The 12,909-nt window shown below is 51.5% G+C and overlaps 2 protein-coding genes across 6 annotated transcripts; both read left to right on the top strand.

Annotated features, from left to right (window-relative positions):
- The first annotated feature begins 29 nt into the window (after window positions 1-29).
- On the top strand, window positions 30-7,016 carry DCTN3 (dynactin subunit 3). 3 transcript variants are annotated; one of them, XM_003911565.3, is made up of 7 exons: window positions 30-179; window positions 1,792-1,876; window positions 2,581-2,667; window positions 4,435-4,518; window positions 5,788-5,846; window positions 6,458-6,517; window positions 6,688-7,016. In XM_003911565.3, exons 1-7 carry the CDS (start codon window positions 84-86, stop codon window positions 6,775-6,777), a joined length of 561 nt encoding a protein of 186 aa, XP_003911614.1. In that variant the 5' UTR covers window positions 30-83; the 3' UTR covers window positions 6,778-7,016. The 3 variants fall into 3 exon arrangements, with proteins under 3 accessions (XP_003911614.1, XP_021783127.1, XP_003911615.1); XM_021927435.2 differs by having other exon boundaries at window positions 6,426-6,517; XM_003911566.3 differs by having other exon boundaries at window positions 6,361-6,517.
- A 1,369-nt stretch (window positions 7,017-8,385) lies between these two features.
- Window positions 8,386-10,061, top strand: RPP25L (ribonuclease P/MRP subunit p25 like). 3 transcript variants are annotated; one of them, XM_003911567.3, is made up of 2 exons: window positions 8,386-8,500; window positions 9,221-10,061. In XM_003911567.3, the coding sequence occupies exons 1-2, from the start codon at window positions 8,390-8,392 to the stop codon at window positions 9,746-9,748; spliced, it is 639 nt and encodes a 212-aa protein (XP_003911616.2). In that variant the 5' UTR covers window positions 8,386-8,389; the 3' UTR covers window positions 9,749-10,061. The 3 variants fall into 3 exon arrangements, with proteins under 3 accessions (XP_003911616.2, XP_021783126.1, XP_009186866.1); XM_021927434.2 differs by having other exon boundaries at window positions 8,467-8,704; XM_009188602.4 differs by lacking the exon at window positions 8,386-8,500 and adding an exon at window positions 8,509-8,750.
- The last annotated feature ends 2,848 nt before the right edge of the window (window positions 10,062-12,909 follow it).

Genomic DNA, 12,909 nt, shown 5'->3' with positions numbered 1-12,909 from the left:
GCACTCGGATTGGCTAGCCTTCCTATTTGGACGGACGTCCCACCCTCTGGCCGTTTCCCGGCTGAAGTGGGTCGTTTGTGGAGATGGCGGGTCTGACTGACGTGCAGCGGCTGCAGGCCCGAGTGGAAGAGCTGGAACGCTGGGTGTACGGGCCGGGCGGGGCGCGCGGCTCGCGGAAGGTGAGTAGTCTGGTCCGGTGGTCCCTTTCTGGAACAGAGCAAGAGCGGTCCACTGTCCCGGCCCTCGGGATGCAACCGCTCCAGTCCTGTTCTCCGCAGCCCCGCCTTTGAAATAACAAAGGTCTGGAACCTCCCAGAGCTGATTGGACCCTCGGGGTCCATTGTCATAGGGGGCACTGCGGGTGGTTAAGCCAGCCTGAGAGTGGGCTCGGTACCTACTGTGGCTGAGACTCCACCCTTGCCCTCGCGGGCTGTAGTTGGGGAGACCTGACACACTCGAGAAGCTGACTAATGAGAGTTTCAATAAAAGCTGAAGTCCACGATAGGAAGTCCCGTCATGGAGCCCTGCGTAATTAATTGCTAAATGAATTGTGCAGGAAGAGGTCCATGGGACCCATGAGGAGGCAGAGCAGAGGTGGATAAGGAAAGCTCCAAAGGGTGAGAGGTGAGGTCTGAAAGGACCAGGATTAGGAAGGGAAGAGATTGGGTACTGGGGTTCAGATGTGGACTAGCACTGCTTTATACCAGTGACAGAATTTTGACAACTACGAAGCTCAGGTGCTCTCGCCTCACCTTTCTACTATGGGAAGACCTTTTACTGAAGAACTTCTAATTGCGTGTCAGGCATGTCCTGGAGCTAAGTGCGTCCAAGGTAATGATGTCTGTTTGTACACTGAATGAGGAATTAGTTGTCACTAGCAGACTGTGCTCCCATTTCAGAACTAACTTCTCAAACATTCTCTTCCGTTGGAATCAATGACACTGACCCTCCTGGTTTTCCTTCTACCTCTTAACTACTGCTTCTCAGTGTTATTTGCCTGCTCCCTGGCATTCCTCATCCTCTACTCTAAAAACTGGGTGAGTGCAGTCACTTCCTTAGTCTCCTCCTCTATTTGACCCTTTAATATTGGGATTCTTTACATTCTACCCCTAAACGTTAGGTAGGCTTACTCGCTTCCATGGTGTCAATTACTATTTACATGTCAATATGTCTCAAATGTATATCTCTGGTCCAGATTTCTGTTCTGAGAACCAGACTTTCATGTCCAGTTGTCTACTGGATTTTTCCACTTGGTTATCCAATAGTCATCTCAAACTCAATCTGTATGCTCTTAACTGTACTCTTTTTCTCCCCTAACCTGATTCTCTTCTGTATTCCCTAAGTCAGTGATTGTACCATCATTGGGATCCCAGTTGTTTGGACTCTTCCATCTCTCACACTAAATTTGATGTGGAGGGGATAGGGCTGGAGGTAGGCCAGCCAATCTAGAGGTCATGAAGGCTTGAATGAGGATGCTTGCATTTCTCATGCCCAAACCCAGGGCTTAGGAACCAGAAAATATATTGTGTATACTATATATTCCATAGACTCTAAAATAGTTCATTATCTTCCCCATCAGACTTGAAACTCCCCAAGGAGTACATGATTCTCTGTCTCCACTTTGAGGATTCCTGGAAGGTGGGGCTGCATCTCTTTTAATGTTAGAGAAGGGAGGCCAACCTAGATTACTGGGATTCAGGTTTGACAGTCTAGGAGAATGAGGGTTATTTAACTCTTCCAAGCCTTGAGCCAGGTAGTATATCTTGGAATTAACCACCACTTCCCTTACAGGTGGCTGACGGCCTGGTCAAGGTGCAGGTGGCTTTGGGGAACATTGCCAGCAAGAGGGAGAGGGTGAAGATTCTCTACAAAAAGAGTAAGTGCTTCCATGATGTGCCTGCTTGCCTGACATCCCATCCCTAGGCTTCCTGGGACCTGGCCCTAGCCTTTCAGTTCATTAAGTCACTGGAATAGCCCTTTGGGGATAGAAAGATTATGAGGACATTTACCTGCACCCAATTCGATTGGTAAATTGGGGTGTGCTTTTCTACCTTGTGGCTAAACTTCAAGCCCATGACAGTGTCCTTAGTTTTGAGGTAAGAGCTCTACCTGAAAGCTTCTCTTGGTGAAGGAGGGTAGAAAGGGTATGGGATTTCCCAGGCAAAGTTAAGAGGCAGGAAACAAATTAGACACTGAGAGCCTGGTTATGTCAGAGCTAGTAACCTGCTTAGTAACTAGAAATTAGACAAAGCTCTGGCTTGTCTTGTTGACATCTAGGAGAAAAGAGGCCTTCTACCCTTGATAAGGATAGGTCAGTGAGAATGCTGAGGGCCCAGAGTGGTGGTGGCAATTGTGTTTTCAGCTCTGAAGCTTGATGTCAGAAGAGACCTCAAGAGAAGAGAGTGGAGAGATAGGGAAGTGGGGATAGGGAGCCTGGTGGAGCCCTGCTCAAGCAGCACTGTTGGGTATCAGCTCCTCATTGAAGGCTGTCCTCAAGGCTGACCACTTGTCAAACATCCTTCATAAGGCAGTGTTCTACTGCCCAACCCTATTCCATTTCCCATCTCGCTACTTTTCTAGTTGAAGATCTGATCAAGTACCTGGATCCGGAGTACATCGACCGCATTGCCATACCTGATGCTTCTAAGCTGCAATTCATCTTAGCAGGTAATGCTGGACTACATGTGTACATGCATCTGAGGATATGGGTCATTGGGGAGGTTAAGCACAGAGATGGCCTCCCCATCCAGTCTTCTGATGGATACAACCCCTGGATGCTGCTCTCTGGAATTGTGGCCTGGTTCTGGGTTGAGGATCCAGTGGATCCTCTAGTAGACATTGAGTACAGTATACCTCTGGGCCAGCTGCAGGCCATGGTGCCAGCCATAGTGGGAGCTAGTCCAGTGTTCTATCAATAGCCTGCCTCTTGGATTTTCCTTCAGAACCTTCCTCACTTCTGCTGACTAGACAGAGGAGCTTCTAGGAAAGGATAGGGGCAGAGAGCATTGCCATTAAAGAAAAGAGAGAGTACTGGCATGAGTTTCAACATCTTTCTTTCATGTGAGAAAGCTCTGCAGTTTCAGAGTTCTAGGCAGGAACTATTGCCTTGGCAATGTCTGCTAATCAGTCAGCCATTCTATAAGCTAGGGTTTTCTGAGCTTTGTTATTCATCCAAAAGATGTATAATGATCATCTACTCTGATCCAGGTTTTTTCCTAGGTGAGGAGGCATACACTGGTGAACCAGAAAGTCCCTGCCCTCGTGTGTACAGCCAGAGCTAGGGGAGACAGGGTCTCTGCTTCAGGGACCTGAGCTTATAACCCAGATGGGAGATCAGTCTCCCAGGAGACTGATCAGTGCAATGCAGCACTGAGGACTGGGTAAGGATGGGCCACTCCTGCTAAAAGGGCCGTCAGAGTTCCCAAAGGGCTCTTGATCAATTGCCATGGCTCAAGCACCAAGTTTAGATATTCTCCTGCACTGACTCTTGAGTCCAGCCTCTCCATCCCTCCCTGTGGCACTGCCTCAGGAATTGTACATCCACTTGCACATGAATGGTTGCACAGTCTCCTAAATCATACTGTCGACCCTAATCTTTCCCTTCCTGCATATGGTTCAGTCTCACCTTCACAAAAACATGTTTCCAGCATGTCACTTGGCCTACTTTGGAACCTCAGTGTCTTCTGCCTTGTTAGGATAAATTCCTAATTCCATAGTCTGCCATTCACAACCTTTCAGTCTGCCGGGTCTACCTTCCCATCCAACTCTGTTTCCTGTGCTCTCCTTGCTCCAGTTCAGCTAATGGAATTCTTTCTCATCTACTAATTGACAAGCATTCCTGCCTCTAAGCATTTGCACATAACAGTCATCTCTCTTGAATAACCTTCTCACTCTGTGGATTTCAGTGCATTAAAATCCCCTGTGCATATAGGGCCTAGCCCAGATCCTGCTTTCCTCAGTGGACTCTTCCATTACTGTCCCAGCAATCCTCCAGCATATAATTGTCTATACCTCTGAGAGCCCCTGAGCAGAACCTGCCTGGCATAGTCTGCCAATATCTCCTCTTTTAGACCTTCCCAGGGACCCTTGGGTGTGGGGATCCAAGTCTGAAGTACTTTGTATCCTGTGGCGTAAGAGGTGCTCCCTGAGTTTGTTGATAGGAGGCTAGAAAAAGAGGCCTTAAAGTTAAACCTTGGAGAAAGGTGGGATTTGGAGAAATTGAGAGGCTCCTTAGGCTCAGATGGGTCAGACCTGAGGCATCCAGGAGAGTTGGGGGCAGGATGGAAATGTGCACCTAGAGAAGGGGGTAGTGGACAGAGTCACTGTCCAAAGCTCTAGGGCCTAGCCATCTCCCTTGCCAGGTCCTCAGGCCCTTACATGGGCTGAGTAGCAATGTTTTCTTCACTGCAACTATCTTGTCCATTTTTGCTTTAGAGGAGCAGTTTATCCTCTCCCAGGTTGCACTCCTGGAGCAGGTGAATGCCTTGGTGCCCATGCTGGACAGTGCTCACATCAAAGGTATCTCTCTGGGGTTGTAGCTTCCCTACTCTGGTTGGGGAGGTAGGTGGATGGATGGGCAGGACTTTCCTGTGTTTCAGGTTATGTGGATTCGGGTTGGGTCTGTTCCTTATCTTTTTTTCTTTTTCTTTTTTTTTGGACAGAGTCTTACTCTGTCACCCAGGCTGGAGTGCAGTGGCATGATCTTGACTCACTGCAACCTCTGCCTCCCGGTTCAAACAAACCTCCCACCTCAGCCTCCCAAGTAGCTAGGATTACAGGTGTGTGCCACCACACCCAGCTATTTTTAGTAGAGATGGGGTTTCACCATGTTGGCCAGGCTAGTCTCAAACTCCTGGCCCCATGTGATCCACCCGCCTCGGCTTCCCAGAGTGCTGGGATTATAGGTGTAAGCTACTGTGCCTGGCCTGTTCCTTATCTTTATCCTCACCCTGAGGTACTTGCCACATCCATGAATTAAAATTACCAGGGTAGAGAGCCCAGTTTTAGGACCTCAGACAATTTGGGCCTGAGAACACTAGCCTAAGTTCTAGCAGTCCCCAGCTCTGAGAATTCCTTCTACCTTCTACCTACCCCCAAGCATCTCTCCTTCAAGGTGCTGCAGAACCCAGATTTTACTATCAGAGTCTCTGCCAGGTCCGTGAATGTATGTGAATTCTTTTTGCTGCACTGCTGAGACAGTCCCTGGGCCTGGACTTTGACAAGCAGACAGTGGCTTTAATTGAATCCAGATATCCATCTTGTCTGTCTCTGGAGGTATTTTTCCCAGCTCCCCCTCCCTACTCCTGATCAGCTGCCTGCTGAATATCTGACAGCCTTAAGCTTTGAGCCCAGCATGGTGGCCAACCCTCGGGCTGTTGGATTCCAGCTTAGGGACCTGGCATCCATCTTCAGGCTCCCTGTTCCCTAGACCAGGCAGACCTGGTCCCACTGGGCTGAGAGCAAAGGGACAGGTCCTATGATAGCCAAAGCTCTCTTTACCTGGTCCTGCTTATAGCACTGGGGTGGTGGTAGGGAGCAACACTGGGAACCCCAAGGTTTTGTCTTCTCCTTAGGACATGTATCTTCCCCTTCCCTATGGGTACTGGAGTAAGACTGGAGTGGGCAGGGAGCCCCCACCGCCACCTCCAGCTGCAGCAGTCAATGAAGTCTGGCGTTTGTTTAGCTTCTCCACTCAATACTCTAATCCTGCCAAAGACCTAATAGACTATTGAGCAGTCCCGGGGGAGGGCACAAGCATCATCCAGCAGTGTGCGTTGTGTTTTACAGCCGTTCCTGAGCATGCCGCCCGCCTGCAGCACTTGGCCCAGATCCACATTCAGCAGCAGGTATGGGAGGGGAGAGGACTAGAAGGGAAGATAGAGGTGGCACAGCACCTCATCCCCACTCATGCCACCTGGGGAAGCAGCTTCAGGCCCTTCTGTTGTAAGCTCAGAAGAAACTTTGAGGTTTATCCTTTATCTTGCATGTGCCCCAGGGAGGTAGAGGGACTTGCCTAGGTTCATGTCCAAACCTTCTGCCTCCCAGAGCAGGACTTTACTGAGACACTATAAGGTTGAGGCTGGGAGGTACCCAAGAATTCCTGGGGATTGTATGTCCTTGACTGTGGGTAGAGGAGCTCTTTTTTCACTATTCCCAGGCCCTAGTGTAAAGTTCAAAGAGAGTTCAGAAATAAGGACAGAAGAGGAGACATATACTAGGGGGAATGTTTACTTAATGTATGGCCACTCCCTTTCCCATCAGTCTTTGGACTGCTGTTAGGGCACCCATCCTGGAGCCTGCAAGTGCTCCCATAGCCATTTGCTCCTTTGGCTTTGGGGTTAAGCATCATCTTTTTTTTAGGCTCCATGGGGAGTGGGAGTCCCTGATAAGGCAGGAAGTTTAGTGGAAGATGTGGGCTTTGCCAGGCTCCTTTCTGTGCTACACTTTGGCCCTACAGGACCAGTGTGTGGAGATCACTGAGGAGTCCAAGGCTCTCCTGGAGGAATACAACAAGACTGTATCCTTTCTGCTCAACTAGGACCCTAATGGGTGCTGTCCCTAAGCCCTGTCCTTTTGTTCCACCTCTAGCGTTCTCTCATCCTATCCCACCCACCTATGTTTGCCTGTTCCCCACTTTCCATGCACTTCCTCACTCAGACTCCTATTCTCACCTTGACCTACAACCAGACAATGCTTCTATCCAAGCAATTTGTGCAGTGGGATGAGCTACTTTGCCAGCTAGAGGCTGCCAAGCAAGTGAAGCCAGCAGAGGAATGACAGCTGCTCCCCATCCCAAGGTGGGCCTGGGCAGTCAGGCTCCAGGGCCCTATGCCAACCTGTCTTTGTTACAAGGCAGAGGAAGCTTTGTATTTATTGGATTCAAGGCCCACCTCTCTACTTAGGTGGAGCTCTAAAGTTGGAGGTCAGGTGACCTGAGGTTTGCGGTTTGCAACACCCACCCTCCCCCCCCATCAGTGTTCTTATTCCAGTGACAATAAACCATAGAGATGACTGGAGGAGTGTGCTAGCTTCTTGGTCTAGGATGGGGGTGGTGGGGGGCAGAAGTGGCAACCTGCCTAATCGTTGGACTGGGAACTAAACTCATCCTGGTTTGGCTTTCTGACAGGTGTAGAGCTCTCAAGATGAAGGCTCTCATTTGATTGTGTGACTAGGATATTCGTTTATCCCATATTTACCAAGAAGAGACCTCCAAATATCAGATGATGGGAGTAGATAGGGCTCACCTAATCCCTGCCCTGCACAGGCTAGCAGGATAGACAGTACAGGAAAAGGGCGGTCCTATCAGGTGGACACAGAAGAAAAAAGGGACTGAAGGGACCTGGTGAGTGATATCCAGGGACTTTCAGAGCCAAGGGAGCAGCATGTGCAAAGGCCTTTAAATTTCTCTCTTGGGAGGCTACCTGCTACCACTAGCCGAGAAGGGCAGCCTAAGAAGTTTGGATGCAGGAAGTTTTGGTCCTGGGGAGGAGAATTGGGGAAGTAGGGGCGCTGCGGCAAGCATGTTGAGAAACAGATTGGCACCGTACTCCACCAAATGTTTGCTGCCCCCTTGTGGTCTCAGGGAGTGCTCTGGCTCCAGACCCTTTTTCCAACGGCCCGCTGGCCGCCCTGCCTGTGCGACCGAGTCTCCGGCACCTCAAATTCAGCGTGTCCAAACCGCTCTGAAATCTGGGAGTCATCCTAGCTCGGAATTTCCTACTTCTCTGTCCAAACAGTGGCCAGCTCGTCACTGAACCTACCTACTAGTATCTCCCAACTTAATCTTTTTTCCATTCCCACTGCGATTTCTCTGGTTCATTAATGTAACAAATCATTTAACAAATATTTGAGCGCCGGTCATACGCCAGGCACCATACTAGGCTCCGTGGGCACCCCCGCCCCCTCAGCCCCCAGACTCCGTGGCAGGTGTCGTCAGGGGCTGCGGCCCGATTTCCCCATCACTCCCTCCTGGGCTCCCTTCACAAGATCTGGTTCGACTGGCCCCTGGAGAACCTCCGTGGTCTGCCAGCGCCCACAGGATGAGGTCGAAGTTCAGAAGTCGGTAACTAAGGCTCTTGCCCGTGCAACAGCAGCCACTCCAAACTGACGCCTTTGTTCGCACCCACTGTGAAACCCACTGCTCCCGCTTTGCTCAACAGCTAACACCAGCCCTCCCATCTTCTAAAGTCCAGATCCCCCTCCTTAAGATGCAGGAGTTCCCTGACGGCCGCTCCTTTCTACGGCAGGGAACTACCCTGCCTCCTTCCGGGCGTAACAGCGGAGGCTGCGCTCGTTTTCCCACATCCACTGGGACTGGTCCGGGGCGCCCTGGCCGGCGGGTTTCCCGGGCGGAGATACCTACGGTCCAGTCCCTCATGCCCCGCCCCTCATGCCCCGCCCCTCATGCCCCGCCCCCTCGGGGCGTGCGCGGCCCCGCGGCCTTAGTGCACTCCGGGCCCGTGCGCCATCTTGGCTCCGGATCGTGCGTGAGGCGGATTCGGTGAGAGCCGGAACCGGGCGGGCAGAGGGATACTCGGAGGGTGGGAGGACGCCTGCTGCTTGGCTGCAGCGGCCAGCAGGACCCTGGAAGCGACCGTGGCTATGGAAACGGCCAAGGCTGTCTTGGAATAGCCTGAGCAGCCCTCCGAGTCGAGCCTCTGCCCCCGAGTTTCTGAGTGACCTGGGTTGATACGGATCGACCCTGGTAATCTCTGGGAGAGGGGCTCAGTTCTGTTTGGGGGCAGCACTGGGTAAGAGTTCTTGGCTGTTTCCCGGGGGGGCCTGGGGCTAAGGGCCTTGTCCCTGTCCTTGTGAGGAGCGCTCTCTATTGGTATTAATCTGGGGTGAGGGTTCCAGGCCCTGTTCCAAGGAGTCCAGGATAAGGGGGGCTAGGCCCCAGTCCGGGAGAGTTTGGGATAAGGGGGCCTGGCACTATCCCAAAGAGCTCAGTGTTTGGGGAGTTTGGTCGTGCCTCTGGGACTCCAGGATTGGAGGTGGGGGTGTTATGGCCCTTGTAGAGGAACGGAGTGTATGGGGTACAGCCCTTTCCCGGATGGCGGCAGGCATGGCCCTTGTCACAAGATGCTAAGGACGAGGGGACATGATCCTGTTTCTGGGAAGTCTGGAACAGGGAGCAGGGCCATATCCTGAATGGAGATAGGGGATGGTGGACAGTGACTTGGGGCATATTGCTTAGCACTCATCTGATGCTTCCCTGCAGTGGGCAGCGAGAGTCACATTCAAGACAGCAAGCAGGATGGAGCACTACCGGAAAGCTGGCTCTGTAGAGCTCCCAGCGCCTTCCCCAATGCCCCAGCTACCTCCTGATACCCTTGAGATGCGGGTCCGAGATGGCAGCAAAATTCGCAACCTTCTGGGACTGGCTCTGGGTCGGTTGGAGGGCGGCAGTGCACGGCATGTGGTGTTCTCAGGTTCTGGCAGGGCTGCAGGAAAGGCTGTCAGCTGCGCTGAGATTGTCAAGCGGAGGGTCCCAGGCCTGCACCAGCTCACGAAGCTACGTTTCCTGCAGACTGAGGACAGCTGGGTCCCAGCCTCACCTGACACAGGGCTAGACCCCCTCACAGTGCGCCGCCATGTGCCTGCAGTGTGGGTACTGCTCAGCCGGGACCCCCTGGACCCCAATGAGTGTGGCTACCAACCCCCAGGGGCACCCCCTGGCCTGGGTTCCATGCCGAGCTCCAGCTGTGGCCCTCGTTCCCGAAGAAGGGCTCGAGACACCCGATCGTGAAGACCTGCTGAGCCAGCCTGTTCTCCAGGCCTGAATGTCTGGGATGCTTGTGCCTTTTCTGAGAAGCCCTGTGACTGTGCAAATCCCCATCAAGGTTTGAGTCCACAGAAGTGGACTTCCCTGTCATGCTTTCCCTTCCCTCTAGCATGTGGGAAGGGACTGCTGTGAAGAGTGACAGGTGTGGGGCCTCTGCCAAGTTTCGCGTTGCTCAATAAGGGCTTACTCTGCCTTCTACCTACAATGCATCTGAACTGCCTTCTGAAAGAGGTCCAGGGAGGGATTTAGGAAATAAAGTTTCTACCTATTTGATGAGCCTCTACTCAGCCTGCTATGTGGAGTGGGATTAGAGAAATGGGAGTCCCTAGCCTTACCCCCTGGGAGCTGATCCGGTGAAGACAGAGGAAGAGTAGGCTCAGGATGTTGCTGGGAGAATCTAGTGTGGACAAGAAGCCTCAGTCAGTACTAAATATATCTAATTCCCTGGGTAGTTATTTAATCCTGCTTTGGCCTGGTTTAGGAACACTGCCAGGTCAGACATTTCTCTCCATCTGCAACTTACAGTATAGTATAGTGGTTGTGAGCATGGACTCTGGTACCAGTCTGCCTGCGTTTCAATTCTGGTCTGCCACTTACTAGCAAGTTACTGCTCTGTGTCTTAGTGGTCTTATCCATAAAACAGGAATACAATAGTGCTTATCACATAGGGTTGTTATGAGATTAAATAAGGAAATATACATATATGACATTTAGATATCACCTTGGCACATAGTGCTATTAAGTGTTAATTGCTATTATCGTTATTAATGATTTACCTATCCCAAATGCATCAACTGTTTCACACCTCCTTCCCTCCAGCTTCCTTGTCCCAGTCTCAGCTATGGAGCTGGACTCCTGCTTTAAAGAGATAGAGGTCTTCCGAACTCCCTCATGTTCCATCTTCACCTACAGACCTATCTGTATAAACATTTATCCTCAACTCCACTAGTTTGCAAACATGCTTTTTCCTGTCTTAGAAACATATCTTTGGGTTGGGCACAGTGGCTGATGCCTGTAATCCCAGCACTTTGGGAGGCTGAGGCAGGAGGATTGCTTGATCCCAGGAGTTGGGGACCAGCCTGGGCAACATAGTAGTGAGACCCTGTCTCTACAAAAACATCTAAAAATTAGCTAGGCACCTTTAGTGCCAGCTACTTGGGAGGCTGAGGTGAGAGGATTGCTTGAGCCCGGGAGGTTGAGGCTGCAGTGAGCCATGATTGTGCTACTGCACTTTGGCCTGGATGACAGAGTGAGACCCTGTCTCAAAAACAGAAAATAGGCTGGGCGCAGTGGCTCACACCTGTAGTCCCAGCACTTTGGGAGGCCAAGACCAGCCTGGTCAACTTGGTGAAACCCCATCTCTACTTAAAATACAAAAAATTAGCTGGGCATGGTGGTGCGTGCCTGTAATCCCAGTTACTTCGGAGGCTGAGGCAGGAGAATAGCTTGAACCCAGGAGGCGGAGGTTGCAGTGAGCTGGGATTGCACCACTGCACTCCAGCCTGAGTGACAGAGCAAGACTCCGTCTTGAAAAGACAAAATAGGCCTGGCCTGGTGGCTCACCCCTGTAATCCCAGCACTTTGGGAGGCCAAGGAGGGTGGATCATGAGGTCAGGAGTTCAAGACCAGCCTCGCCAACATGGTGAAACCCCCTCCCTACTAAAATACAAAAATTAGCTGGGCACGGTGGTGTGCACCTGTAATCCCAGCTACTTGGGAGGCTGAGGCAGGAGAATCGCTTGAACCCAGGAGGCAGAGGTTGCAGTGAGCCGAGATCATGCCATTGCACTCCAGCCTGGGCAATAGAGTGAGACTCCATCTTTAAAAAAAAAAAAAAAACAAGACTGGGCGCGGTGGCTCACGCCTGTAATTCCAGCACTTTGGGAGGCTGCAGTGGGCAGATAACAAGGTCAGGAGTTCGAGACCACCCCGACCAACATGGTGAAACCCTGTCTCTACTAAAAATACAAAAAAAATTAGCCAGACCTGGTGGTGGGCGCCTGTTATCCCAGCTACTTGGGAGACTGAGGCAGGAGAATCGCTTGAACCCAGGAGGCAGAGGTTGCAGTGAGCCGGTGAGATTGCACCACTGCACTCCAGCCTGGGCAACAGAGCAAGACTCCGCAAACAAAACAAAAAAGGCCGGACACGGTGGCTCATGCCTGTAATCCTAGCACTTTGGGAGGCCAAGGCAGGCGGATCACCAGGTCAGGAGATCGAGACCATCCTGCCTAAGACAGTGAAACCCCATCTCTACTAAAAATATAAAAAACTAGCCAGGCGTGGTGGTGGGCGCTTGTAGTCCCAGCTACTCGGGAGGCTGAGGCGGGAGAATGGCGTGAACCCTGGAGGCGGAGCTTGCAGTGAGCCGAGATTGCGCCACTACACTCCAGCCTGGGCGACAAAGCGAGACTCCGTCTCAAAACAGAAAGAAAAACAAAACAAAAAAACCCCACCTCAATCCCACATATCTCTCCAGGTCTCATCCTTGCCTTTTTTCCCTTTGCTGCTCCTTTTCTGCTTCACCTTGGCCTTAAACTCTCAGGGTCAGGGGCATGAGAAGAGAAGTGAAGGTTGCATTAGTAGCAGGGGGTGCTGCGGGAACTAGAGCAGGATTATAGGCAGTAGTGAACTCTGAAGAATTGAATCGGTTGGATCTCCCATGGATCTTGAGATTTTCTCCAATGTGTCCAGCAGCCTGGGTGTCCAGTCAGGAAAGCAGAAGGTTGGGGTTCTTCTGGGCTCACATTGTAGTAGAATGTGTAGTAGAATGTGTAGTAGAATGGGCCTAGCAATGTAAGGATGTTGCACTTAGCTGAGACCAGGCAGGAGGGATTGAGAGGGAGAGAGAATTGGAGGACTGAAGGCCTTGATAAGGGCTTAGAGGAGGGGTGAGGTGACCACAGGGCCAGCAGGCAGTGGTCAAAACTTTAAATACTGCATCCTTTGCTTTCAAAGATAGGTTAGCTCTGAGTGATATGGAGGACACTGGGGAAGGGGTACGTGATGAGGATTCAGAGGAGATTAGGAGAGAAAACCTCAGTGGCTGCCGAGCCAGATCTCTCAAATGCACAGGGTCATGAAGCATCTCATACACTCCTAAAGGGAATTATGGCTGTAGTGGC

Source organism: Papio anubis, chromosome 13, assembly GCF_008728515.1.
Source record: "Papio anubis isolate 15944 chromosome 13, Panubis1.0, whole genome shotgun sequence".
Lineage (NCBI taxonomy): Eukaryota > Metazoa > Chordata > Mammalia > Primates > Cercopithecidae > Papio > Papio anubis.
This window is presented reverse-complemented; position numbering and strand designations above follow the sequence as displayed.

What these genes read in the sequence shown, in the direction of transcription:
- DCTN3 (XM_003911565.3), top strand. Translation starts at nt 84, where the DNA reads ATGGCGGGTCTGACTGACGTGCAGCGGCTGCAGGCCCGAGTGGAAGAG. An exon ending in GGGCGCGCGGCTCGCGGAAG is followed by an intron (nt 180 to 1,791) that starts GTGAGTAGTCTG and finishes CTTCCCTTACAG; the next exon opens with GTGGCTGACGGCCTGGTCAA. An exon ending in GCTGCAATTCATCTTAGCAG is followed by an intron (nt 2,668 to 4,434) that starts GTAATGCTGGAC and finishes TTTTTGCTTTAG; the next exon opens with AGGAGCAGTTTATCCTCTCC.
- RPP25L (XM_003911567.3), top strand. Translation starts at nt 8,390, where the DNA reads ATGCCCCGCCCCTCATGCCCCGCCCCCTCGGGGCGTGCGCGGCCCCGC. An exon ending in TCGTGCGTGAGGCGGATTCG is followed by an intron (nt 8,501 to 9,220) that starts GTGAGAGCCGGA and finishes GCTTCCCTGCAG; the next exon opens with TGGGCAGCGAGAGTCACATT.